Source organism: Leptonotus elevatus, chromosome 13 (genome assembly GCF_054856555.1).
Source record: "Leptonotus elevatus isolate MCC_2025b chromosome 13, RoL_Lele_1.0, whole genome shotgun sequence".
Taxonomy (NCBI): domain Eukaryota; kingdom Metazoa; phylum Chordata; class Actinopteri; order Syngnathiformes; family Syngnathidae; genus Leptonotus; species Leptonotus elevatus.
This window is the reverse complement of record NC_141251.1, coordinates 7,204,992-7,232,582: the sequence shown is the minus strand read 5'-3', so window position 1 is coordinate 7,232,582 and position 27,591 is coordinate 7,204,992. Positions and strand designations below refer to the sequence as shown.

The 27,591-nt window shown below is 35.6% G+C and overlaps 2 protein-coding genes across 3 annotated transcripts in view; one reads left to right on the top strand and one right to left on the bottom strand.

Annotated features, from left to right (window-relative positions):
* vps8 (VPS8 subunit of CORVET complex) overlaps window positions 1-10,666 on the top strand; it is a 33,859-nt gene extending 23,193 nt beyond the window's left edge. The window contains exons 35-44 of one of the 2 annotated variants that reach the window (XM_086092684.1): window positions 803-892; window positions 1,118-1,285; window positions 2,507-2,555; window positions 3,640-3,722; window positions 4,842-4,919; window positions 5,704-5,873; window positions 6,667-6,838; window positions 7,543-7,587; window positions 8,767-8,847; window positions 8,922-10,666. In XM_086092684.1, coding sequence (XP_085948810.1) covers window positions 803-892; window positions 1,118-1,285; window positions 2,507-2,555; window positions 3,640-3,722; window positions 4,842-4,919; window positions 5,704-5,873; window positions 6,667-6,838; window positions 7,543-7,587; window positions 8,767-8,847; window positions 8,922-9,047 — 1,062 coding nt within the window. In that variant the 3' untranslated portion in view covers window positions 9,048-10,666. The remainder of the gene's footprint in view (window positions 1-802; window positions 893-1,117; window positions 1,286-2,506; window positions 2,556-3,639; window positions 3,723-4,841; window positions 4,920-5,703; window positions 5,874-6,666; window positions 6,839-7,542; window positions 7,588-8,766; window positions 8,848-8,921) is intronic. The other variant, XM_086092686.1, reaches the window with a different exon arrangement.
* pcca (propionyl-CoA carboxylase subunit alpha) lies at window positions 10,231-27,395 on the bottom strand. Its single transcript, XM_086092687.1, has 24 exons — window positions 27,197-27,395; window positions 26,716-26,793; window positions 26,267-26,314; window positions 24,782-24,850; window positions 23,939-24,052; window positions 23,213-23,266; window positions 22,731-22,862; window positions 22,547-22,583; window positions 21,806-21,884; window positions 20,204-20,306; window positions 19,177-19,271; window positions 18,209-18,359; window positions 17,470-17,613; window positions 16,104-16,178; window positions 15,921-15,989; window positions 15,749-15,824; window positions 15,451-15,664; window positions 14,030-14,132; window positions 13,021-13,119; window positions 12,877-12,930; window positions 12,082-12,222; window positions 11,157-11,234; window positions 10,480-10,564; window positions 10,231-10,374 (listed from the first exon to the last, which is right to left on the bottom strand). Exons 1-23 carry the CDS (start codon window positions 27,248-27,250, stop codon window positions 10,496-10,498), a joined length of 2,136 nt encoding a protein of 711 aa, XP_085948813.1. The 5' UTR covers window positions 27,251-27,395; the 3' UTR covers window positions 10,231-10,374; window positions 10,480-10,495.
* Window positions 27,396-27,591: the final 196 nt, after the last annotated feature.

The following is a 27,591-nucleotide window of genomic DNA, read 5'->3' as shown; positions in this document are numbered from 1 at the left end:
ATATGTTTCCAAACAGCGTTTCTAAAATAACTTTTTTTCTTGTAAGTTGCATTTATTTATTTTTATTGACATTTCACACAGTACTTTAACATAATTTTTACGACATTGTTGTTGAATTCTTGAATGATATTTATGTAGTCCTTATCCTTGTATGCAATTGTTAACTCATTCACTGCCATTGACGACTATAGACGTAAAAAAATCATGTGAACTATTTCTATTAGTGTAACATTTTTTTCATTTCATTTAATTTTTTATGAAAACCTAGAATTTTTTTATTGTACATTTATAACAGATATAAAATTATCATACGATTAAACGGCCTTTTTTTTTTTTATTAGGCAGTCAAGCGATTACATTTTTTAATTGTAATTAATCACGTGAATTCACTAGTTAACTAATCTAATCTAATATCTGTTCTAATACAATAAAAACGCCCCAAATTTTTTATATTTTCGTTTTCTTTTTTTAAAAGAAAAGATTATTAAAAATTAAAAAAAATACTTTAAAAAAGAAAGAAAAGATAATAAAAAATGAGGGGCGCAGGAGATTAAGAATTTTCACTGGTTAACTCATGATTAATCACAAATTTAATTTTTGTTCTAAATTCTAAGTTCTAAAAGGTTTTCATACTCTTGTTAGCAAAAGTGCGAAAAAAAAGTGAAACTAATAGAAATAGTTTAAATGAATTTTTGACGTCTATAGCCGTCAATGGCAGTGAATGAGTTAACTTACCGGTATGTAATTAAGTGTTGTATTAAAGTTAATCATCTAACTTGTATCATTCTCTCTCTTTATTTAGATCACTGAGAAGTACCACTACAGTGAAGCTACAGGCTATCTGCTGGAGAAGAAGGGAGACTTTTATGGAGCATTTACAGTTTTGTTAGAGGTAGTAAAATGAATAGAAAACTCCCAGGGAGAAATGGTTATTCAACCAGACATTTGATAGAAATATATATATATATTTTTTAAGTCCATTTGTTAAAATAATATCAAATTTGTCTAAAATGTGCCTATCGCTGTTTCATCCTATTGTTACAATAGTGACACAATTAGAACCACAATTTAAAAAAAATGTTAACCATCTGTCTTTACCTCAAATATTCCTTTCTAGGCATTAAAAGTGCAGCTTTCTCTGCTGACTGCTGACCCCACCAGTGGGCAGAACGACGATGAAAAAGAAAATGAGTCCGCTGTATTGAAGCGAGTAGAAAATTCACTGAATAACTTAATTGCCTTGGGTCATCGCAACTCTCAGAAACTCCAGCAGCCACAAATCAAGGTAATTTATTTTCCTGTCTCAACAGTATTTTCCAGTTCTCTTATCAGAAATGCTCAAGTGATCCCAACGGTTAGGTTTGGCCGCTCATGATTGGACCACAAATCTTATTGAGGCAATAATAACTAACACCGGATGAAAATCGAAGTCTCAGGCCAATAGGACGACACGGGCGCGGCAGCCACACGGCGAGAGGCGGGGTTTTACTGAACCGGGGCGTCTTACTTCCGGGTTTGAAAAATAGCCAGCAGAATAGCTCATATTTCTTCAGAAATTCATCGGCATGGTGTCAAAGGTAAGATTTAATTAATTGATTAACTAATTCACTGCCATTGACGGCTATAGACGTCAAAAATTCATTCAAACTATTTCTATTAGTTTCACTTTTTTTTTCCACTTTTGTCAACAAGAGTATGAAAACCTTGAAGAAAATGTATTGTACATTTATAACAGAAAATTTGTGATTAATCTTGAGTTAACTCATGAAGTCGTGATTAATTACAGTTAAAAAAATTAATCGCCTGATGCCTCTAATTTTAAAAAGAAAATATTATTTAAAAATTAGGTCGTCAGACGATTACATTTTTTAATTGTAATTAATCGCATGATTTCAATAGTTAACTCACGATTAATCACAAATGTTATATATGTTCTAAATGTACAATAAAAAAAATCTAAGTTTTCGTACTCTTGTTAACAAAAGTGGAAAAAAATGTGAAACTAATAGAAACAGTTTGAATGAATTTTTGACGTCTATAGCCGTCAATGGCAGTGAATGAGTTAAGATGCCTATAGTTAACGGCGAAAGGGCTTAAAATAGCGTCATATGGACCCTTTAGAGTTTCTCGCCATTCGTCAGAAAAACGGAGCTCCGTCGGCATCTGGAAATTAGTGTCCACAAAGTTCAACTTTTCAGATTGCGCAAATTATTTTGTCAAACCTGAAATATTATGTGCAATGGATTGGGCCCATGACAGACATGTTTCCCAAAACATTAGATATGACAGCACTACAAGAAACAGCGCTTGTCAATTTGGACGTTTTACGACCACCTCGCCTTGGGTGCCCTCCCCCATTTTGGAGTGGAAAACTGACCGCCGCAAATTGTCAAGCCAAGGGCGGCTGTGGCAATGACTAAATACTGTGCTGTGAAAAGGGCATGCTGATTTAATAGTCACCATGTACAACAGCCTCCAGATGTTTCATGTTTCGTCTTTCATACAGGAGCTGTGGTTTTCATTATTGGAGACTTTGATGACTCCCCAGAAACAAGGTAGAGAAGCTCACACTTCCAGTACGTTGTTCCTTTTGCTATGATCAAACTTTACAGGTTTGAAAGTCAGACATTCTCAGTCTTAGGCATACTGTACAGACCACATGAATATATTGAAGATTTGAAACGTGATCTTAAAGGGCTAAGGAATGTGGAGGTTGGAGTAGTTCATGCCATGGTAGGACACATAAAAGGATGTTTTTTTCTTTTAGTTACAATGCATATCAAAATTCTAAAGGCTGCTATTGATGTGATGTCTGATTGTAACTTCAGCCATTTGGATCGGTCTCATTTCAAGAATCCTTGAATTCACAGTGGAAAAAGGTAACCTTGCAATATCGCAATTACCAATACCGATATGGGTACTTTTTCGCAAAATCTGGATACATTTTCGTGACCTTTATTTTAATTTGTCAAAACCCAGGACAGATTTTGACCAAGTTTGTAGGCAGAGATAGAAAATACTAATAGATTTTATTTAAAAAGTTTCGACTCTTTTCATACTATGAAACTATGTTAACTAATTTGCTCCCAACAACGTATATGTTCTATTTTAAATATCACCATGCTCCCAAAGACGCATTTATACGTTATTTGATATGTTTTTTATTTTTTATGGTAGCGCAGAGCATACAGAAGCCTTTGATGCAGCCTCTGAACTGAAGAGAATGCTTGAAGCAATTGTAGTTATGACAAAAACGGCCAGCAGGTGGCAGCAGAGTATAAGAGATCAACCAGGGCCATGTTGCAACAAGTTCTTTTTGTCAGTGTTTTCAACCGGAATGTGAATAACTGAAACTTTGCTATATTCTAATGCTAATTGCTGCAAAACGGAAACAGATAGAAATATACTTTTTTTTCCTGGCGAACGAAGAGACTCTAACCTTTCTTTTGGTAGGATCCGTGTTTTTAAAACAATAGAACACAATATTCCGTGGCCCTTGCAAAATCAGTCAAAATCCAATAAAACCGCCGGGAGCGAAGGGGGTTGCTTCACTTAAAATGGCTGGGAGTGAATGAGTGCTGATTAAAAAAAAATAAAAATAAAATAAAACATTTTTTTTTTTTTGTGTGTGTTTTCCAGTCTTAAAGGACCTGACAATGAATGTTCTCAACAGTATGAGCAGCTTGGTCTCGCTGCCTGCTATCATACAGCAGATACTGCAGGTATCTCTGTTATTTGTCTTGAATTACTCATTACTCACCTGTTTGCTACTATATACCTGTACTTATGGCTCAAACAAAAGATTGAAGTCTGACCTTGTTGCTTACAGTAACTGATGAGAACAAATCGCTTACAAACGTGGTGGGGGAGAGGGTGAGGGGTGTGGCTTGGTGGTCCCATCCTCGGCAGGGCTTTGTAGACTTAATGCACCGGAAATGATTAAAGTGTTTCTGTAAAGAGCTTTGTGACAGCTATAGCTGTTTTGAAAGCGTTATATTAAAAAAAAAAAAAAAGATGTGCTGCCATGCATATGCTCTATTAGCCAAACCGAGTGTCATTTATGAATGTACGGTAACTGAAAACGTCATCTTCGGTACTGGGCAAGGTTAACCAGGCAGTCCTTTTGAGAAATGATGATCACAGACAAACAGCTGCTGGGTGGTCTGTCGCCAAGGTCGCCGTGGTTACGCTTAGTTGTCAGGCGTCTCGCTTGACTTGCAGACTTGAGGAAAACACCACTTTGGCGGTGTTTTTAGTGAGGAAATATCATTTGAACTCATTCACTGCCATTGACAGCTGTAGACATAAAAAAATATATTATATGATTTAAAAATAAATTATATAATTATTATTATGATTAAAAAAATCTATATAGTTATATAATTATATAATATAATACAATGAAATTATTAAGAACTATTTATATGAGTTAAAAAAAATGAAAACCTAGAAAAAATATATTGGGCATTTAGAACAGCGATAAAATTTGTGATTAATCGTGTTAGGTCATGTGATTAATTACAATTAAAAAAAATATTGCCTGACGCCCTTAATTTAAAAAAATATTTTTTTCTTTTCTTTTTTAAAGATTTTTTTTTAAATGTCTAGGTTTTCATACTCTTGTTAACAAAAGTGGATTTTTTTTTCAAACTAATAAAAATAGTACAAATGTTTTTTTTTACCTTTTTAGACGTCAATGGCAGTGAATGAGTTAATATGGCTGAAAATTCAAAAAAGTTGATTTTGCATGAAAATTACTGTGTAACAAATTCAAAAGTTTAACAGTGTTTCATTCTAAAGTTTCCATTTATGACGTAACATTTGTCCTTTGTTTCCAACAGAATCCCATTTATGAGAAAGGAATTGGAGAGATCCAAGTCCTAATTCTTGGGATGCTTGAAACTTTCAACTATGAACAGGTAAATTATTATAATTATTACCTCATTCACTGCCATTGACGGTTATTGACGTCAAAAATTCATTTGAACTATTTCACTAGTTAAAAAAAAAAAATCCCCACTTTTGTTAACAAGAATATAAAAACCTAGAACAAAATTTTCCTGTACATTTAAAACAGTTTTACAATGTGTGATTAATTGTGAGTTAACTAGTGAAGTCATGCAATTAATTATGATAAAAAAAAAGTTTAATTATCTTTTCTTAAAAAAAAATTATTAAAAAATGTTTTTAAAAATAGAAGAAAAAAAGATTATTAAAAATTTGTGATTACATTTTTTCGTAATTATTGTTTGTTTTTTTTAAGAAAAAATTAGGGGCGTCGGGCCATTACAATTTTTAAACATAATTAATCGCATGGCTTCACTAGTTAACTCATGATTATTATTATTTTAATTGTTTAAAAAAATGTAAGAAGAAAAAAATTATTAAAAATTAGGGGCGTCGGGCGATTACAATTTTTAAACGTAATAATAATCGCATGACTTCACTAGTTAACTCACTATTAATCATAAATTTGATACCTGTTCTAAATGTACAATTTTCTAGATTTTCAACAAAAAAAATTAACAAAAGTGGAAAAATATTTAAACTAATAGAAATAGTTCTAATTAATTTTTCTCTTTTAATCTATAGCCGTCAATGGCAGTGAATGAGTTACTATGCACTATGCACACCTCTAATTATTTGACTTGAGTTTGTGTGCAAAGAACATTTCTAATATGTAACTGGTGTTTTGTGTTGAAGACTTTATTTGAAACAACCACGAGTCTGTTGAATCATGACCTCCACTGGTCGCTGGCTCATCTGCGCACTGCTGTGACAAGGGGACTCCACCCAAGACAAGACTACTGCAACATTTGCCTACAACAGTACAAAAGGTGGCAGGACCCGGCCGAGCAGATCCTTCTATTCAGGTAAATACGATCTGCGCTCGAGAAATGACATTCATATATCCTGTATTTATGCAGCATTCATGATATATATTCACATCTCAATGCAATGATGATAATAATAATATTTAGAGTTCCAAAAGCCCCAAAAGAGAGATTAGAGTCTCTTCTTACATCAGGAAAAAAAAAAGATTTGTCTCTATTTCCGTTTTGCAGCAATTAGCATTAGAATATAGCTAAGTTTCATCGATATTCACATTCCTGGTGAAAACGCTGTCAAAAAAGAAGGCAGCACGGCCCTGGTTGATCTCTTATACTCTTTTTTTTGGGTAATAACTACCATTGCTTAATGCATTCTCTTTAGTTCAGAGGTTGCATCAAAGTATGCTCTAGCATTAAAAAACGTATGAATACGTCTTTGGGAGCTTGGTAATATTTAAAATAGATATTATTATACATTTTTGGGTGCAAATTAGTTATTATAGATGATGTGATAAATCTGATTTAAAAAATGTAATCATTTGACAGCTGTAATTATTTTCTAAATAATAAAAGATCAAATATCTCACTGTACACAATGTCCTCAGCCAATGAATGTCTTCCGCTCCTCTAATTAGTCGGAAGCCATAGTCTTATCACAAAGCTACACTAACACAGTAATAACACAGTAATAACCCGATTTTAAGGGTTTTTTTTTCTCAGAATATATTCATACCCAGCCTTGCTTACTTGTCAAGTAGATGATGCATAATCCTGACGCTGTAGCTTAACCAATCAAATGCTGAATAGTCAAATGTAATCTGTCTTTCCTTATTAGCTGTGGTCACCTGTACCACGTTCAGTGCCTGCAGCAGCAAACCATGGACTGTGGATTGGGATGTGCTTCGGAGCAGCAGCAGTGGAGTTGCTACAAGTGTTCCACCATTCACAGAGGAAAAGGTGGCCGGTATAGCGTACCAAAGAGAAGTCTCAGCGCATCCCTTGCGCAGGTTTGTGGATTGGGCCGCACGCGTACACACACGCGTTTCACTTTTCCCAGCAACACTGTCGGAAGGACCAGAAAAGTGTTTAGTGTTCAGCAGTTCTCTAACTCGTTCACTGCCATTGACGGCTATAGACGTCATAAATGAATTTGAACTATTTCTATTAGTTTAACATTTTTTTCCACTTTTGTTAACAAGAGTAGGAAAACCTAGACTTTTTTTATTTTTTATATTTAGAACCGATATAAAATTTGTGATTAATCGTGAGTTATTTAGTGAAGACATGCAATTAATTACGATTAAAAAATTTAATCACCTGACACCCCTAATTTTTAGTAATCTTTTCTTTAAAAAATTAATAAAATAAAATAATTGTAATAATTTTTTCCCAATTTTTTATAATCTTTTTTTTGGGGGGATTATTAAAATTTAGGGGCGTCAGGCGATTAACCATTTTTAATCGTAATTAATCGCATGACTTCACTCGTTAACTCACAATTAATCTTTTAATCTCAAATTTTCTATATGTTCTAAGGTTTTTATACTCTTGTTAACAAAAGTGGGAAAAATGTTAAACTATCAGAAATAGTTCAAATTTTTGACGTCTATAGCCGTCAATGGCAGTGAATGAGTTAAGATCCAAGCCTGTATGATTTAAAGAGTTTTATGAGTTTTGCTGCTGTATTCCTCAACTTCCTTTTGTGTCTCAGACTCGACTTTCATCTGTACATCACGATGACGCTCGGAGAAAGAAGGTAAGGATTTAACAACTTCGCAAGACCAAAAGAATAGGTTGTAATGTGTTAGGATTTTAACACGATCCAAGTCAAGTCAAATGTATTTACATTATAGTCCTTAATCACAAAAGAGTCTCAATAGGCTTCACACGCACACACTTGACAAATATCAACAACATCCCCTTGTTTTCCACATTTTTCCACTTGCCGTCGACGGGGAAACAAGAAACGACCAATCACGGCTCACCTGTTTTCTGGGTTCGGTCAGCAAACTGAGCCATGATTGGTCGTTACCTACTTCCTCTGCACAGGTGATGTCGCCTTCAGTCGACAGCAAGTGACCAAATTAGTTTTTAAAGGCATTAATTGTTCTTGAAAAAGAAATTATAGACACAATATGATCTTTTTACTGTTTAAAATGGCTCAGTATCAAATAAAAAGTAAAGAAGATTTTTTTTTTTTTTTATGAAAACCGCTCAATGAGTCAAGTATCCCTTTAACCACAAGATGGCAAGGAAAACTAAAAAAAATATATAAGGGGAAAAGTAAGGAACTTCAAATGTGGGAATCCCCCTTCCAGGATGACCTGGTTGCAATTAGGGGTGTGCCAAAAAAATCGATTCTCATAAGAATCGCCATTAATATTTAGTACGATTCAGAATAATTTTTAAATGTCCCCAAATCTATTTTATTTAAACTATTTTATACTGTCTTGCCGTTGTCTGTGTGTGCCTTTATTTGGAGCGCTGTTCATGTTGTACTCAATTTGGCCACTTAGGGGCAGTGTGGTTCCACGCGGTCTGATACACTGTTAAGTTGTAGCCACATTAGAGAGAAGGAAAAAGTCCCGATCAAGTTATCCCAATAAAAGTTGTTTTTTGTGCAGTGTGGAGCCGTTCTTTTGAGTGATAAAAGTGCCGCAAGTAGCGCGCTAATTAGCATTAGCGAGTCAGACTGGAGTAGATCATTACAATTCCTTGCACATCTACAGATTGAAGCAAAAATCATCGTCAATCAAATCATTTTTGAATCAAAAATCGATTCTGAATCGAATCGCGCGACGTTCAAAGATTCCCACCCCTCGTTGCAATGTATGCCAAGTGGGCAACAATTTTAAAGTTTTCCAGAAATGTGCACATGACTGCACAACGTCTTATCAGCTGAATGTGTATTTATTCGTTCCGTATTGTAACGCAGGTTTTTGAGGAGGTCATGCTGGACTTTCAACAAGAACAGTCCTGGGATCAGCTACGATGTTTATACAAGGGACCATCAAGGGTGAGACTGATACGCTCATGCAAGTGCGGCGCTTGTCGGAGTTGTGACGTCTCCCTCTCTCGTCCAACCACCAGCTGTCCGTCCTGACGGAGCTCTCGCGCTGCCACGGCAACGAGAGAGCCGGGATTCTAGTCCAACCTCATCCGGCACAAGAGAGTTTCAGTCTGAAACTCTCTCCTCCGCCTCTCTTTGAAGAATAGCACTGCGGAGTTATCGCTTATTCGGGACGAGCAGGTCACTCTTCTCATTTTGTCTCCATCCAGCGATGCTTGGATTACTTGTATTATTATTTAGTTTGTTGAAGATGTAAAAAAAAAAGAAGAAGATATGAAAAACAAACTTTTTTCCCCCCCCTGAAAACTAATGATCTTAAAGTTTATGCAGCAAAAACTGGAACACAAAAATGCAAGAAATAAACGGTTTATTCAACTTTTCACAACTGTTTAATATGCTTTCGGTAAAATCAATAAAAACGGCATTTTACGCAAAAAGCTGAAAATTGCAAAGAGCCCTTTTTTTTTTTTTTTTACTGCAACTGCTCCTATCAGCTTGTATTTTCCCTTTGTCTCCGTGGACAGGTAGTGTTGTGTTAACACAATTAAAATGGCAACTGAAAACCCCCCCCAAAAAAACATGAGCACAGAAAACTTAAAAAAAATATATGATTTTGAGTGCACATGCTCACACTTGACACAGAGGCTGCAGTTACACTTTAGGCCAGAGGTGGCAGTCACAAGTAATAAAATAAAATAAAAAGTGACAAACTCCGCAATGCACTTTTAACTCATTCACTGCCATTGACGGCTATAGACGTCAAAAATTTATTGAAACTATTTCTATTAGTTTAAAAACTTTTGTTACATTTTTTTTTGTTGAGTATGAAAACCTAGAAATAAAATATTGTACATTTAGAAGATATCAAATTTATGAAGTTAACTAGTGAAGTCATGCCATTAATTACGAAAAATTTGCCTGACGCCCCTAATTTTTAATAATCTTTTCTTGTTCTTTTCAAAGTATTTTTAAAATATTTTTTTAATCTTTTTTTTTTTAAAGAAAAGGTTAAAAAATATTTTTTTTATCATAATTAATCGCATGACTTCACTAGTTTACTCACGATTAATCACAAATGTTATATCTGTTCTAAATGTACAATAAATTTTAAACTAATAGAAATAGTTCAAATAAATTTTTGACGTTTATAGCCGCCAATGGCAGTGATTGAGTTAAAAAAAAAACTGAATATTGAAAAATTCTACACACTGTCCCTTTAAGAAAATCTGTCACTTGTTATATATGAAAAAAGAGATATGATGCAAAGTTGGGGGGGGGGGCACAAAGGCTTTAGTTTCATGAGGCATGTGAACCAACAACAGGCAAAAGTCTTTGAGAAGATTTTATTATATCAAAATAAGAGTAACAGATCTTGGAAACAAGAAGATGAAATCTGAGTAAAATTGTGACTCATATTGTTGGTAAAGCTCAACGCTCAGGCACTTTTGAGGACACCAATTTCTGCTGTTGACACTGTGGTGACAGGAGAGGTTGGTCATAAGTAGTTATTTTCCCAGTATTGAGTATCCATTGTGGACTGGAGACGGATCATAAATAAATAAATACATAAATAAATACCGTGCTATGACTTGTTTTATTCAAGCTCCACAAGCAAATCTCCTTCACCAACCGTTTCGCCTGCCTTACAGTGGACACTTTTTACCTGTCGAGACACACACACACAAAAAAAGGGACATTAACTCATTCACTGCCAATGACGACTATTGTTACAATGTTAACTATTTTTATGGGTTTAACATTTTTTTTCCATTTTTGTTAACAAGAGTATGAAAACCTAGATTTTTTTTTGTACATTTAGAACAGATATAAAATTTGTGAATAATTGTGAGTTAACTAGTGAAGTCATGCGATTAATTACGATTACAAATTTTAATCACCTGATGCCCCTCATTTTTAATAATCTTTTCTTTAAAAAAAAAATATTTTTTTATTTTTAATGTTTTTTAAAAAGTAAAGCTTATTAAAAATTAAGGGCAACTTCACTAGTTAACTCACGAATAATCACACATTTTATATCTGTTCTAATACAACAAAAAAATTATATTTTCTATGTTTTCATACTTTTGTTAACAAAAGTGGGGAAAAACTAATAGAAATAGTTCCAATGAATTTTGGGCGTCTATAGCCGTCAATGGCAGCGAACGAGTTCATAAATAGTACAAGATTCCATTTGAACATTTATTTCATCCATTAGTGATTTCGCTATCATCCGTTGACAAAATAGTTGCACTGACCTTTCCTTGTTTGACAGCAGTCATACTGTTCTGCATTTTCATGGCTTCAATCACACAGATTTCTTGGCCTTCTGCGACCTACGTGTCCACAGCAACACAACATACGAAAACTGCATGGATGCATTTACGAGCAGTGTTTCAAACCGCTCTAATGGTTACTACTTATCATTGAGGGAATAAGACACCACTATTAATCCATTAAGGCCAGGATCGCATTACTGCGTTTCTACCACGAGAGCCAGGGGGCGCTCTTCTACCTTTTAACTCATTCACTGCCATTGACGGCTAAAGACGTCAAAAAAATATTTTGAACTATATTGGTTTCACATTTTTTTCCACATTTGTTAACAAGAGTATGAAAACCTAGAAAACATTTTTGGGGTGCATTTATAACATATAATTTGTGATTAATCGATTAATTACAATTTAAAAAATTTAATTGTCTGACGCCCCAAATTTTTTAGAATCTTTTTTTTTTTTAAATTAGGGGCATCAGGCGATTACATTTTTTTATTATAATTAATCACATGACTTCACACATTTTTATATCTGTTCTAAATGTACAATACATTTTTTCTAGGTTTTTATACTCTTGTTGACAAAAGTGGAAAAAAAAGTGAAATTCATTTTTGACGTCTATAGTCGTCAATGGCAGTGAATGCGTTAAAGGGACATTCAGTGATCCCATGTGCGAATGCCACAGGTGTAAGCGCTGAAATCTGCTTCGGGAGCTGAGATATCATTTATTTAGTAGGCATTTACACTAGTGTTGAATTTCCAGGAAAACTTCAGGTTTTCAGGGGTGACTTTTGCCAGGCGCGTTCGGCCTTAATGGGTTAAAGGTCTTAATTCCTCTTATTCATGAGACTCGAGCCGTTTGCCTTGGCCATAGCTGCAGTACATAAACACACAGTGCACGTTTTACCTCATCACCGGGCTTAACCGTAACTGCAACCACTGTGCCAGGCATTGGTGAACGCAGGATGCTGCTGGTGTCTTCGGGAACTTTATCTGGCATGTAAGAGTTTAATTTGGCTGCCAACTTGGACAGAATGCGAATCTTAAACTGAAAAAAATAAATAAAAAAGTAGGAATACTTTTTGAACAATTCATTCACAGCAATCATGGTGCGTTCAGGGTATTTGTAAACACACGGCGCTGTTCTGCACATTAACTCATTCACTGCCATTGACGGCTATAGACGGCTATAGACGTCAAAAATTCATTAGGTAAACATTTTTTTTTCTACTTTTGTTAACACTATGAAAACCTTGATTTTTTTATTGTACATTTAGAACAGATATCAAATTTGTGATTAATTGTGAGTTAACTAGTGAAGTCATGCGATTAATTACGACAAAAAAAAATGATCGCCTGACGCCCCAAATTTTTTTATTATCTTTAAGTCGCGTCAGGCGATTAAATATTATTTTTTTATTGTAATTAATCGCATGACTCCAATTACTCCAACATTTTATATCTGTTCTAAATGTACAAAAAAAAATCTAGGTTTTAATACTCTTCTTAACAAAAGTGGATTTTTTTTTTTTTTACTAATTCAAAGTTCAAATGAAGTTTTGACGTCTATAGCCGTCAATGGCAGTGAAGGAGTTCATCTTCAATTATCACATTTTACAGATCAATAGAAGCCAAAATCAAAGTCACGATAAAAAGCCCTATTAAGGAATGTCAAACAAATTCTTACAAATAATAACCTTACCGATGTGCCCAGATACTGTAGAACTATGTGTCCTGAAGCATCTCGGGATAGACACTAAAGCAAAATAGGACATTATTGTCGACACAGATGTAATGAAAATCATTTCAAACAAAATGCACAAATGGCACGTTTTTAGTTCATTACCTGTAACAGTCTGTGCTTATTATTGATAGTGAGCGGTAGCAGTGGGGAAGCCAAGTTCCACTGTCCATGCACATCCACCCGCTCTCCATCCACGTGTACCTATGGGGAGAAAATCCACTCTAATTTTACACAAGAGCTCCAATGGTGCTTTCAAGGACATTCTGCAAATACACACAATTCCTCAAGTTGTATATCACCTTCGATGATTGGTTTTGACCGTTGAAAAAACGGAGTACTTTAAGCACCGGAACCGTTTGAAAAGTACCGCGATTGCCAGCCCCTTGTGCTAGCTTGTTAGCTCCCTAGCAGGTAACCCGAGCACTTGGGGAGCTAGCTAGGGAGCTCGCTAGCTTAGCACCATGGGGCTAACGCAAAACTGTGGCAGGGTTTTTACTTTTTGGACCTGGATTTGCCACCTCTGAGCCAGGTTAGCACATTGTGGCCAAAAGTAGAAACCAGGTCGATTATTGCGCTTAGTGGCGTCATAAAAAAGAAAATAAAATAAGAATCTTTCACACTGGCAAGATCAGTGGTAAGACTAAAGGTAAGCTAACTAGCTGAGATGTTCACTCTGTTGCAAATTCTTTCTTTTTTTTGCCTTGAGTGACGGCGTAAGAGAGAGAGAGGCTAACAACAGAGGTTTGATACACTGCTTCATTTACATATTTGAAGGTATTTAAAAAGTAATAATTGACAACTAATAATAATCCATTTTAAGAAGAAAGACTAGCTTTGTTTCTCATTGTGTCTCTTTTTCTAAACACTTGTTTTTCATTTTGCCATTCTGGTAGGAGAACTTAACTCTTTTCAAGATTATTATTAATTAGATAGCAAAATACCAAATTATTTTTATTTCAACCCTCCCAAAAAAATCAACATTTGGAGTGCATAACTTTTTTGTTATTATTATTGTACGTAAGAATTGCAATTTCAGACAAACTTGCAATACACATTAGGTTGCCTTAAATGTATCACGTTGATAAATACGGGTGAAATAAACTTGACTCACCGTACACATGTCTCCGGATTTATTAACGTCTACTTCAAACCATTGTTCTCCCAGCTGTGCACATAACTCCCAGCAACTACTCTCCACAGGTACTGAGGGTATCCTGCAATGAAAACACACAACAACGATTACATTTAAAGAGACCCGAATTGCTGCTTTCTAGTATAACATCAAAAGCCTGTTACCATCTTAGATGGTATTGGCCAGTTCAAAATGATTCGCTACAGTAGAGCAAAGGGATTCATAAAAAGGTACAGCTGCAGCGAAACAGATTGCACTTTCATCGCCTTGCAAAAGTCTTCACCCCCCAAGTCTTCACCCCCCCTTGAGTTTTTCAAACATTTTGGCATGGTTCGACCACAAACATAAATATATTTCATTGATGTGAAAGTTGAATACAAAGTGGATATCGTTTTCAAACTTATTTTACAACAAAAAAACTGAAAAGTAGGGTGTGCAAAAGTATTCATCCCCCCCTGAATTAACCCCTTTTTGCTGCAATTACAGGGAGGCTGAAAAGTTTGCCCATTGCTTCTTGCAAAACCGCTCCCGCTCAGCTAGGGTAGATGGAGAGCATTTGTGAACCACAACCGTAACTCATTTGCTCCCAAAAACGTATAAATATGTTCTATTTTAAATGTTTAAATGTCCCAAAGACGTATTTAGACGTTATTTTTTCTAAATGTTTTTTTATGCTAGAGCATACGGAAGGCTTTGATGCAGCCTCTCAACTGCACAAAACTGTTAAAGAAATGGTAGTTATTACAAAAAGCAGGCGGCAGCAGGGCAAAAGAGATCAATCAGGGCCATGTCGAAAAAAGCTTTTCTCAGCACAATTTGAAATAGATTTGTGAATAATGATGAAACTGAGCTATATTCTAATGCTAATTGTTACAAAACGGAAACAGATAGAAATATACATATATATATAATATAATAATATCATATTGGCAGACGTGACTTCTTGTGGCTCACTTTTAGAAAAGGCTTTTATGCAGGCCAGATTTGTGCACTACTCGGCTGATGGTTGCACATACTCATAACATGTGTCAGAAAAACGGGGTCCGTCATCTCCCACGAACTGCCCACCTCTGTTATCTATATTTATTTTGGCATGTCTGGCTTAAAAACCATCACGTCATCAAACCGGCAGATCACATTTTATGACCAATTAACGCAGAAAAATACTACAACTGCATAAACCAAATGTCATTCTTAAGATGTAGTCTCTGTAATCCCAATAGAAAGTCTCAAGAAAGTTTACAGAATTTGTCCACGCCTTAGCAACACGAGTGAGGAATATGAACATGGACACTTTACAGAAGGTTTTCTCTCATGGACGATCGTATCCAAACCTGAAAGTCATGGGCAATATTTTCAGACGACATTAAAACCATCAAATCTCTTAAGTGAGTCCTCACCTCAAATGACCTAGAACGTTCTGGGAACAGAGCTGGGCTGCGATGTGCAGCGCTGCCGCGGCGGCTAGCAGTTCCCGCTGTTGTTCCGCCTGTAGCTGATGACCTTTAAAGCCGTCGGGGTAAATGTCTGGAAGGAAGTTGGTACTAATGTCGCCAGAAATAAAGCGAGGATGGGTGATTATTTCTCTCAATAGTGGAATGTTGTGAGTTACACCTATAGGCAAAAAACATATGTCATTGTAGCAACAAAATATTTACAACAAAATGTGCTTGTACCTTCAAAACGTATTGGCTGTACCTCTGATGACGTAGTTATCCAGAGCATCCTCCATCTTGGAAAGGGCTTCTGCTCTTGTAGCACCGTAGGTTATTAACTTCAAACATATACCAGATTCAGTCGGAGTCAATTTACCTTATCATAAATATTTGCCTAAAAATTAAATTGTAAAAAATAACAATAATGAACCAACCTTAGAAATCATAGGATCATAATAGATGCTGATGTCACTTCCCTCCTGGATGCCGCTGTCCACCCGGACCTGGCAGTACGAAATTCGTTTATCTCAAAATCTTGAAACTTCTGAGGCAGGATTTAACGTCTCATGGAGGTTTTATGGAGGCATTGGGAGAATTTTCATAAACACACTACCTACATTGTTGAGATCGGTTGGTTCTTGGTATTGGGACAACCTTCCGATGGAAGGGAGACCAAATGACTTGTAAGGGTCCTAAAAAGATTCAATGAAAAGATGTGAAGCTTCTACTAAAGAATGCAACTTCGAAGAAATTCATACACAGTACAATTTCATTTACGTGTAAAGGCGGTAGTATTAGCTCAACTATACTTCAACATGAGTCTAAATGTTTTCAACTGAAATAGGGGAAAAATGCAAATCCTCCTTATTGTCATAGTAACAAATACTGCATGACCAGATGCAAGACTATATGGTAATATAATACCATATAGTCCATATATATATCTATAATAATAATATAATATGGTGGTACCTTAACTCATTCACGGCTATAGACGTCAAAAATTCATTTGAACTATTTCTATTAGTTTAACTTTTTTTTTCCTCCACTTTTGTTAACAATAATATGAAAACCTAGATTTTTTTATTGTACATTTAGAACAGATATAAAATGTGTGATTAATCGTGAGTTAACTATTGAAGTTGTGCGATTAATTACAGTAAAAAAAAATTAATCGCCTGACACGACAAAGATAATTAAAAATTAAATTAAAATGTGTCATCGTAATTAATCGCATGACTTCATTAGTTAACTCACAATTAATCACAAATTTTATATCTGTTCTAAATTCACAATAAAAAAATCTAGGTTTTTATACTGTTAACAAAAGTAGAAAAAAATGTTAAATAGAAATAGTTCAAATGAATTTTTGACGTCTATAGCCGTCAATGGCAGTGAATGAGTTAAAGTCTGACCACTATCTGTTTTATTTTTACCTTTTATTTTGCAGCCTTTCAAAAGAGCAATTTACGTTGAGATAATTATCCAGTATTTGGGATCATTTGCGAAGTAATTTGAGGCGGAGTAGCTAATCAATAATACATATGCCGGCTAGTATTAAGGGCAAAACAGGTCGTCTTAAATTTACTCAAAACATTGTTGATTTTTCACAAATTTGAAAATGTTAAAAACATTTGCGAAAAAATTGATTGGTTAGTATTTCGTTTGCAGATCGGTCAAATAGCTAACAAAATGCCCTTGCTATTATCACAACCGTACCATACACACAGCAATTTATTGAATCAAGCTAACATGCTTTTTCTAAGTAATACAGACATTTTTTTTCCCGTTCGGTGCGGTTGGTATTCACACTGTGCTTTTTGCAAGTCAACTATATTCAGTAAAGACTAAACACATCGACGCGTGTGACGATCGATAAATGATGAGGGCGGCATGCAGAGCGCAAAAACGGAAATAGAGGAAAACATGGATATGCTGCATTTGCAATAAATGCCGCCATGTGGAGAGATGAGCCATTCGAACCTCAGCATAGACGCGGCTCTCAAAGGCCCAACCATTAATTGGGATATCTTCCTGTCTGTGCTGCAGTTGGTAACCCTTGGCAACGCGGATCATCTGCTCGACCAGGTCAAGACCGGTGATGCACTCGGTTATGGGATGTTCAACCTGGAGAGCAAAGTTAAAACAAAAATGGTTCAAGCAAACTAGGATTGGAGTGAGAAATGGAAAGTTCCAAGATCCCATTTAAAACAAAAACAAAAAACATTTGTTAAATACGGAAGCGTATTGCATTCACTTAAAAAAAAAGTCCTGTTTTTCTGACAAAATTTTGGGGGGAGCTTTGTTTTTTTGAGTATTTTTTTCTGTTTTATTGAAAAAAAAATTATTGGTTTTTGGAGTATTTTTTTCAGTTGAATTTTTTTTTATTTTCCTGTTTTTCTGAGTAATTTTACCCTGTTTTATAAAATAATTATTTCAGCCTGTTTTTCAGAATAAAATATTCAGAAAAACAGAAAGAAAGAAAAAAAAATACTCAAAAAAACAAAGCTCCCCCCAAAAATTTGTTGTGGTGAGTTTTTTTTTTCAAGTGAATGCAAAAAACTTCCATAGTTAGAAGGCATGAAGTGTACACAATTTTTTTTTGCATATTCACTTGCGCCTTGAATGTGTGGATTCAATTCTATTTCAAAACACAACAGGTCCAATGAAAACAAAAATAATTCACAAGAATGAATTTCAGCCTACATATGCGAACACTGACCTGCAGCCGTGTGTTCATCTCCAGGAAGTAGAAGTTCTTTGTCGAGTCTACCAGGAACTCCACTGTACCAGCAGAAGAGTACTGCACAGCCTTGGCGAGCTGCACTGCTTGCTCACCCATTGCTCGTCTTGTCACGGAGTCCAGGAAAGTACTAGAAAAGAAAAAAATAAGAGTTCCATGTGTTTTTGGCCGTTGATGTGCTGCCGTAAATCACAACGCCAGCATGTCTTGCTGTGCAGATTACTTTTCACTCCAACAAAACGAAAGTCAAAACAGTGACATGCAATTGCTGTAAAGATGCGGTTTCTCATGGAGGAACCAGCAGAGCAGGGTTCAACATTACGGCGGTCTGATGGCCCCGGGGGGGCCACCACTGAAAACTTATAGGGCCAAGTTGGCCAACCTGTTACGAGACGTATTAATACGACTATTTGGCAATCTCACTTAGTGCAGTCCAGTCTGGGAACCAGATATGCAAAATAGAGGTGAAACTATTCATCAATTTAATTGATGAAAATCGATTATTAAATAGTTGCCAACCATCGATTAGTTGGTAAATAATTTTGTTTTAGCGCAGTGGTCCGTTTTTCCATGTTTAGAATCAGTAAGCAGTAATGAGTCACGGGTGGTTGGCGGCAAACAGTATGGCGGGAGAAGTAACAAACAGCCAATAGTGAGCCTTATTTTGCATCATGTGATTCGGTGGAACACTCACTGCTTTAAGCAAGATGGTATCGGTTGGTGGTAGTGCCGAAAATTCTCACAAAAAAAAAAAAGTGAAAATACTGGAACTTTATGAAACAAGTCTTACGTATGGGAGCATTTTTCGCTAAATCTTCCAAAACGGCCTGTCCTGGCACACATGGTATATTCACAAAGTATGAAAAAAGACTGTTACAAGGAAACATTTTTTAAAGTAAAATATTGACATAAAGTAAAAGTAAATCATGTATGAGTTTCTTGCCAACCTGGGCGCTTCTTCCACCACCTTCTGGTTCCTCCTCTGGATAGAACACTCTCTTTCATTCAACCACAAAGCATTGCCATGTTTATCAGCCAGCACCTGTGAGAAGAAGCCCACTTCGTTTAAGAATTCTTTGTGTAAATACGATGTAAACAATTTTTTTTTTTTTTAATGAAGCAACCCCCTTTGCTCCCGGCTGTTTTACTGGATTTTGACAGATTTTGCAAGGCCCACAGAATATTGTGTTCTATTGCTATAAAATTATGGAACCTACCAAAAGAAAGATTAGAGTCTCTTCTTTCATCAGGGAAAAAAAAGTAAATTTGTATCGGTTTCCGTTTTGCAGCAATTAGCGTTAAAATGTAGCTAAGTTTCATCATTTTTCACAAACCTGTTCAAAACACTGGGGGAAAGAGCTTGTTGATCTCTTATACTCTGCTGCCACCTGCTGGCCGTTTGTTGTAATAACTACCATTGCTTTAAGCGTTGTCTTCAGTTCCGAGGCTGCATCATACCTTTTGTATGCTCTAGCATTAAAAAAAATAAAAAAATAAAAAACATTGCTTGAATGTGAACTGAACGTAATGCATTTTTGCTTGGTGAACGATTCTGTGAACGAGCTCATTCTAGGGTAAATGAACCGTTTTGAACAGTTCATTTTTTCTCCAAGTTGCCAGTAAAAATGCCATAAATGGGCAAAAGGGCTTTAATTAGAAAAAAAATAAAATACGTCATCACCAGGAATCTCAGCTTCCGGTCCTTATATTAAGCCCTAGATGAATCTCAAGCATTTGCCCCAAATCCCCTTTGCCGATGTGGAAACTAGCATTGTACAAGAAAAGGACTATGAAAAAAAAAAAGGACTATGAACTAGTTTCATTTTTAGACCAATGAACTTAATAAAAAAAATTTTTTTTTAACTATGCACTGATTTTAAAATGTGTGAGCTGAACTTTGAACTAGTTTGCGCAACACTGCTGAAGTACGTAGAAGACACCAAACCCCCTTTATGCACACTTACGACAGTATACCTGAATCTCTATGTGTCTTGGGTTATCGATGTATTTCTCAATAAGAAGTCTATCGTCTCCAAAGCTCGACGCTGCTTCCTGCGATGAAAACCGGAAGCCGTCCCTGTAATAACAGGCAGACAAGCACACGCGCAAAAAAACAACACATTTCATGATTGAAGTCAGATATTTGAAATAATACTGTGCTGAAGCTATTGAACAGAACCCTTTCAAACAGGTAACTTACGAACCATCCTTTTTTTTTTTTAGCAGCATAGAATGTGTTTAACTACAGTACCTTGAAGGTGTTATATTTAATTAACTCATTCACTGCCATTGACGGCTATAAACGTCAAAAATTAATTTTAACAATTTCTATGAGTTTATCATTCCCCCCCACACACACTTTTGTTAACAAGAGTAAAAAAAATACTATAAAAAAACTTATTGTACATTTAGGACAGACAGAAAATTTGTGATTAATCGTGAACTAGTGAAGTCATGCGATTATTTTCAATAAAAAAATTTAACAACCTGAAGCCCCGAATTTTTAATAATCTTTTATTTTATTTTTTATTAATTCACTGCCATTGACGGCTATAAAAGTAAAAAAAAAAATCATTTGAACTATTTCTATTAGTTTAACATTTTTTCCCCACTTTTGTTAACAAGAGTATGAAAACCTACATTTTTTTCATTGTACATTTAGAACAGATATCAAATTTGTGATTAATTGTGAGTTAACTTGTGAAGTCATGCGATTAATTACGACAAAAAAAAATGATCGCCTGACGCCCCGAATTTTTTTATTATCTTTAAGTCGCGTCAGGCGATTAAATATATATTTTTTATTGTAATTAATCGCATGACTCCAATTACTCCAACATTTTATATCTGTTCTAAATGTACAAAAAAAAATCTAGGTTTTAATACTCTTCTTAACAAAAGTGGATTTTTTTTTTTTTTTTACTAATTCAAAGTTCAAATGAAGTTTTGACGTCTATAGCCGTCAATGGCAGTGAAGGAGTTCATCTTCAATTATCACATTTTACAGATAAATTTAGAACATATACAAAATTTGTGATTAATTGTGAGTTAACTTGTGAAGTCATGCAATTAATAACGATTAAAAATTTTAACCACCTGAAGCCCCGAATTTTTTATAATCTTTTTTTTTTTTATGAATTTATGGCAGTGAATGAGTTAATTACCAATTATCCATGTTTACCTCAATATGATGCAATTTGCCAATTTGTCAACAAAACACGGTTGCAAAGAATACAATCGTGTTGTTTGATGTCAAGTGGCTACTTGCCTTCCCTTAAAAATGCAATCAAGAAACCGCAACTTGAAATCAAATCAAAGAACACCAGAGACGGTATGGTCGGGGGCCGATACCTGATCGGATTAGAGCATCCTAATAAATTGTGAATCAAAAAACATTGTGGTATTTATTAGTAATACAATGAAAATGGCACAGAATGTGAATATTTACTTTGCTAGTCAATTTACTTTGTGAGCACCTACATTTTCTTCCAGCGCTCCAAAAATGTTAAGTTAGGGGCTACTGCGCTCGTAGCAAAAAAATGTTAGCCTGGAGCTCTATTACTCAAAGAGACGTACCTTGTTTCATCATCATTCCATGCAATTCTCATTCCTTTGCCTCCTCCGCCAGCAGATGCTTTTATCATTACTGGGTAGCCTAAGAATAACAAAAATAATGACACACAAAATCATGAATTATTGCCGAAATGTTAAATGTTAACTCATTCAAACCCAGAAACGTATCAATACGTTTAATAATTTACCACTCACTCCCAAAAACGTATTTATACGTTTTTATGCTAGAGCATACAGAAGGCTTTGATGCAGCTTCTGACTTGAAGAGGTTGCTTAAAGCAATGGTAGTTATTACAAAAAAAGCTCTTTTCCCCAGTGTTTTCAACAGATTTGTGAATAACGATGACACTTAGCTATATTCTAATTGCTGCAAAATGGAAATGTATACACTTCTTCTTTTTTTCCTGATGAAAGAAGAGACTCTAAACTTTCTTTTGATATGTTCCACGTTTTTATAGCAACGGAACACAATATTCTGTGGGCCTTTGCGAAATCTGTCAAAATCCAGTAAACCGGCCAGGAGCGAAGAGGGTTGCTTCAGTGGAACTGGCTGGGAGTGAATAAGTTAATAAAATATGAGTCTAGAAATCTTTCAAACATCGCCGATGAATGCACAAAAATTGAAAAAGTAAAAACTGACAGTTTATTTGACCATCTCAAGTAGGAAAAGGAGCAACGTTTGTCCTTATCATAGCAGTAAAGGCAAAATTGCTCAATATTGTTTGGATACAAAAAGTGACTTACCAATGTTTTTTGAGATTTCAACAGCTTCCTCTGGAGTCTACAACAGAGAGTCAGGTTACAGAAAATAAATGAGTCACAAATATATGTAGCATTGCCAAGGAACATAAATACCCTTCAAATAATTAACCCAAACAAATGGAACGAATCAGTCAAACATAAAAATAAGAAAATGTTTTATGCAAACCTTGACCACACCATCAAATCCTGGAATCGTGTTAACCTTTGCAGCCTTAGCAATTAGTTTGCTCTCAATTTTATCCCCCATGGCTTGAATAGCATGAGTGTCTGGGCCAATAAATGTCACACGCTCCTTTGCCTAGAAAATGCATCATCAAAACATATTCGTTAGGTAGCGAGAAAAAAAAAAGAAGTTAAAACAGTACAATTTAGGATGATAGGTGGTCATCCTGAGTTTAAAAAAATGTGACGTTTGGAGACACCAAATTTGGTGTTTCCACACTAGAAAAACTTTCCCAAGACTTCACTGCTGCCTCCTTTTTAGTTGCTGTGTTTTTGCGGACATGGCAGACATTTTAAAAAGTGCGTGACCTATCAAAATACACTCGAGGGAAGAAAATGCAATTCTGTGCGTCATGTGTACGTGCACTCCAGATAGAAAAATGAAATTGTCTGAATGGTGGAATATGGAATGAGGATTTTACTCACGAGTCTCTTTGCAAACTCTTTGTTTTCGGAAAGAAAGCCATATCCCGGGTGCACCTAGACAAAAGGAAAAACAAATGAAGACCCTGTAGATAAAGCTTGTCAAATGTTTTATCTTGTTTATGATGAAATAATTGCGTTTTAAACTTTTTCGGCATCTACCTACTTCCGCATAATTCCGCCGATTCTCCTCATTCCAATTTTAACATATTCCAAAAATTCACGCCATTCTAGGGTGTATTTTTCTTATTCCAGAAATTCACGCCTTACCCACAATTCCCCATTTTGTACCCTACTTTTCCCCACTCATTCTTAATGGCCTGATTCTACATTTCACATTTCCTTCCACATTTTTCATCCCATTCCAACTTCGATATATTCCATATTTCACGGCATCCATCTATTCCACAGGTGTTCATAAAAATAAAAAATAAATGCAATTTCTCCAGAAATTTAGTTACTTGTAAAATACACTAGCACAACCTAAGTTACAACAATAGTTTGTGTAATATACCAACAAATGTCCTTTTTATGATTTCCTCACTGACAAAATTATTCTACCCCTCAAACTTTCAGAGCGAGGTACTCAACTTTCGGTCCAGACAATAAGATATTTGTTTTGTTGTTCTTGTTGTACTTATCTTTTAAACTATTTATAAAAAGAGCCCTTAATGTTAATAAAGTCATTCATAATCATGACACATTATTTATTCAACAGGAAAGACTTACAGCTTGGGATTTAGTGTCTCTGACGGCAGCCATAATCGCATCCATGTTGAGGTAGCTCTGACCGGTGGGGGCGGGGCCTACGCATACCGCCTCGTCAGCCATCTTGACGTGAACCTGGATGCACAGAACAGTTTTTACAAAGCTCGAAATGAGTGGCCTCGCATCAGTTTTCACGTCAAAATGGGGATTTTGCGGGTCCAATGGACACACTGGCCTGCGAAATTGCGAGTGGAATTATGTTAAAATAAAACCAAGCAGAGATTCAACATCTATCAAAACAGTCAGTGCGAGCGGGTTACACTCCTTTAAACAACGCCTTTTCTTTTTATGCCGCTTTTTTCCTGATGAAAAACAAACTAGGAAGTCCACCATGTTTGTTTACTCTGTCACAATTAATCTCAAAATCTCAAAAGACAGCGAGATTTCCCGTTTAACCTGGAAATATCAATGAATGAAATCCCTACAACTCCTCCATTAAAACCGTCATGTTTTTATTTTTTTTATTGTTTAAAGCAGCTCAATGCAGGAAATGTAACTTGAATCACTACTGCCACGTGTGGCTGAAAAATGAAACTGCGCTCTCCCTTCTGCACACGACGTTACATCCATAGACAGAGGGCGGGAAATTCGAACCATTATTTTTTACGTGCTCAATAAAAACAAAAACAAAGTGAAGACAAATATTCTATGGGCAAACTTGAGGCAAGTGTTTCCACTGCATAGTGTCTGCTCAGCACTGCTTTAGATATGGCGCCTTGTTTCTAACGGTTGGTTTTCCACCCCAAAACAGTGGCAACAGAAAATGCAAAAAAATCATACTGCATTGACGGGATCCGAACTCACAGAATTGGAGTCGACGTCACTATGGACAGCAACGGTCCGAATACCCATCTTCTTGCACGTCTTGATCACCTGATGGTAACACGAAGACATTACGTGATTACGGAACTTAAGTGACTTACTGTGCAATCCAGAGTACTGTACTTTTTTTTTTTTCTATTCGATTTTCTCCGACATACCATAACGGCAAAATTTGGCCAAAATGTGGGCCATTGATTACAAATTAGATTTTTTTTTAAAATAATAAATAAACAAATTTTTAAAAAAATTAGGGTAATGCTCGATTATGTTGAGCACTACAGCTTACTATGTGACAACTTTACTCAAAGCATTGTACTTCAACATTGCGTATAATAATAATAATAAATTTCAGGGGGGTGCTATGTAGGGTAAAATAATTATCAATTGAAGACAAGAGTGTCGTCGTAGCATGTTTGTTGTCTTCTACAAGTTGGGACATTGTGTTAAACATAAATAAAAACAGAATACAATGATTTGCAAATCATGTTCAACCGACACTTAATTGCATACACTACAAATAAATATTTTACGTTCAAACTGATAAAACCTTATTGTCGTTTGCAAATAATCATTAACTTGTCACTTTACGGAAGCAACACGTTCCCAAAAAAAAGCTGCTTACAGTGTCAAGTTGACATCGCCTTTCTTTTAACAACATCACGTTGTTGCAATTTTGCACGCTCACGAGGCTGAAAAGACCTAAAAATGCCAGGCCCAATTAGCTAATAGACGCAATGTCTTAACTCATTCACTGCCATTGACGGCTATAGACGTCAAAAATTCATTTTAAATATTTTTTTAAAACATTTTTTTCCCATTTTTGTTAACAGGAGTATGAAAACCTCGATTTTTTTTGTACATTTAGAACAGATTACGATTACAAATTTGAATTGCGTGATGTGCCTATTTTTTAATAACCTTTTCTTAAAAAAATATATATATATATTATTTTTTTATTTTAATAATGGTTTTTTTTAAAGAAAAATATATAAAAATTAGGGGCGTCGGGCGATTACATTTTTTAAACGTAATTAATCGCATGATTTCACAAATTTTATATCTGTTCTAATACAAAAAAATCTTGTTTTTTATACTTTTGTTAACAAAAGCGGGGATTTTTTTTAAACTAATAAAAATTGTTCAAATTTTTTTTGACGTCTATAGTCATCAATGGCAGTGAATGAGTTAATACTTAATAGATTTAAGTAAACAGCAGGTGATAATAATCATTAAAAAAAACATGCACATAAAAAAACGAAGTTTTGACATTTTGGGTGCAGTTTCCTATTAACTTTATGGTCAATGTGCACTATGTAGTGGTTGCAGAAATGGCATTAGCTATGCAAATTTAAATACGACGGATCCCAAAACATCTATTGGAGTATTTTTCTTTACACCCACATGGTGTGGGTGTCACATATAACAGCTACAGATTCAGTAGAATTTATGGATGTAAGACAGTCTTACCCTGCAGGCAATCTCCCCTCTGTTTGCTATTAGAATCTTGTCAAATGTCTGTGGAAAGAGATGAAAACAGTCAACTTCAATCATCTATTTTTGTCAGGGAGAAAACTAGCGTTTATCCGTCAACTTTACAGGTTTGTACAATCTGCGTTGATTTCCCATTTATGTGTGATCAAAATTACGATGATGATATTTTAAATTTAAAAAAACACGCGTGTGCTCAGAGGCTAGCTTCGCGTCCATTAGCATTGTCTGGTTCAATAATTACAATTTTACAATGCCTCACATTCACCCAGTCACACACCAATAGCCGACTGTTGCCAGGTAACATTGGGAGCAAATCGGGGTTCAGTGTCTTGCTCAAGGACACTTCGACATGGTCACCAGTGAGGATCGAACCCAATAACTCACAGATAGGGGACGACCACATCATAATAAAACAGGTAGGTTACCTTTTCATTCTGACTGGGGGCGGTGGAATACTGAGCCTTGCTGTGAAGAGCGCAACATCCAGACTGGAAGGGGGCAAACTGCAAAACACCATATATCATTTTAAGCATCGTTGACATCTGATTATATAATAACATTCATTACAGAAAAGCATTTCATATACTGTATAACATGACAATAATCAGCTTTTATATTGCAAAACTTCATAAAAGGTCAATTTAGTATTTTGCAGTAGAGCTCTACTGCATCGTGCAAATGCTACATATGTGGTGACGCTTCATCGCCATGAACAGCAATACTTATTTACGTGAGTTTGTCAAGTCGTGGTGAGAATCGCTTTAATTCTGCAAGGAGGATAACTGCTATGTTGTCCATCACGAAGGACGTTTGCTTGCTCTCTGTTTCCAGGTTTTCTAGCTACACACACACACAAGGTGACGACTTGTCATCTCAAACGTTCCATTCATACGCGAGTCTTCTCACCTTTAAAACAAACAGCAATCTGGAAGGTGGTGGCAAGATACAGCGCGTCGCCATGTTGATTCCAAGTATAAAAGTCTTGTTTTGTTTTTTACATGAGTTTTTTTTATTATTATTATTTTCTTCTTCTTCTTCTTCTTCTTCTTCTTTAGCACTGATCTGTATATATTTCTCAATGGACTGTATTTTATGTAGCCGATAGCAGCCCATACACGCCCGTGCAAGCCGTTGAAGTCACAGGGCGGCCATTTTACTCCTCCCATTTTGTGAGCAGACTATTGCATAAACTATACGTATACGTACAGATTATACGTATACAGCTCGTAAACTCTTAGTATAGGGGCGGGGGTGGGAGGCTTTGTGACGGGGTGGTCACTATTTTTTAACAAGTAAATAAA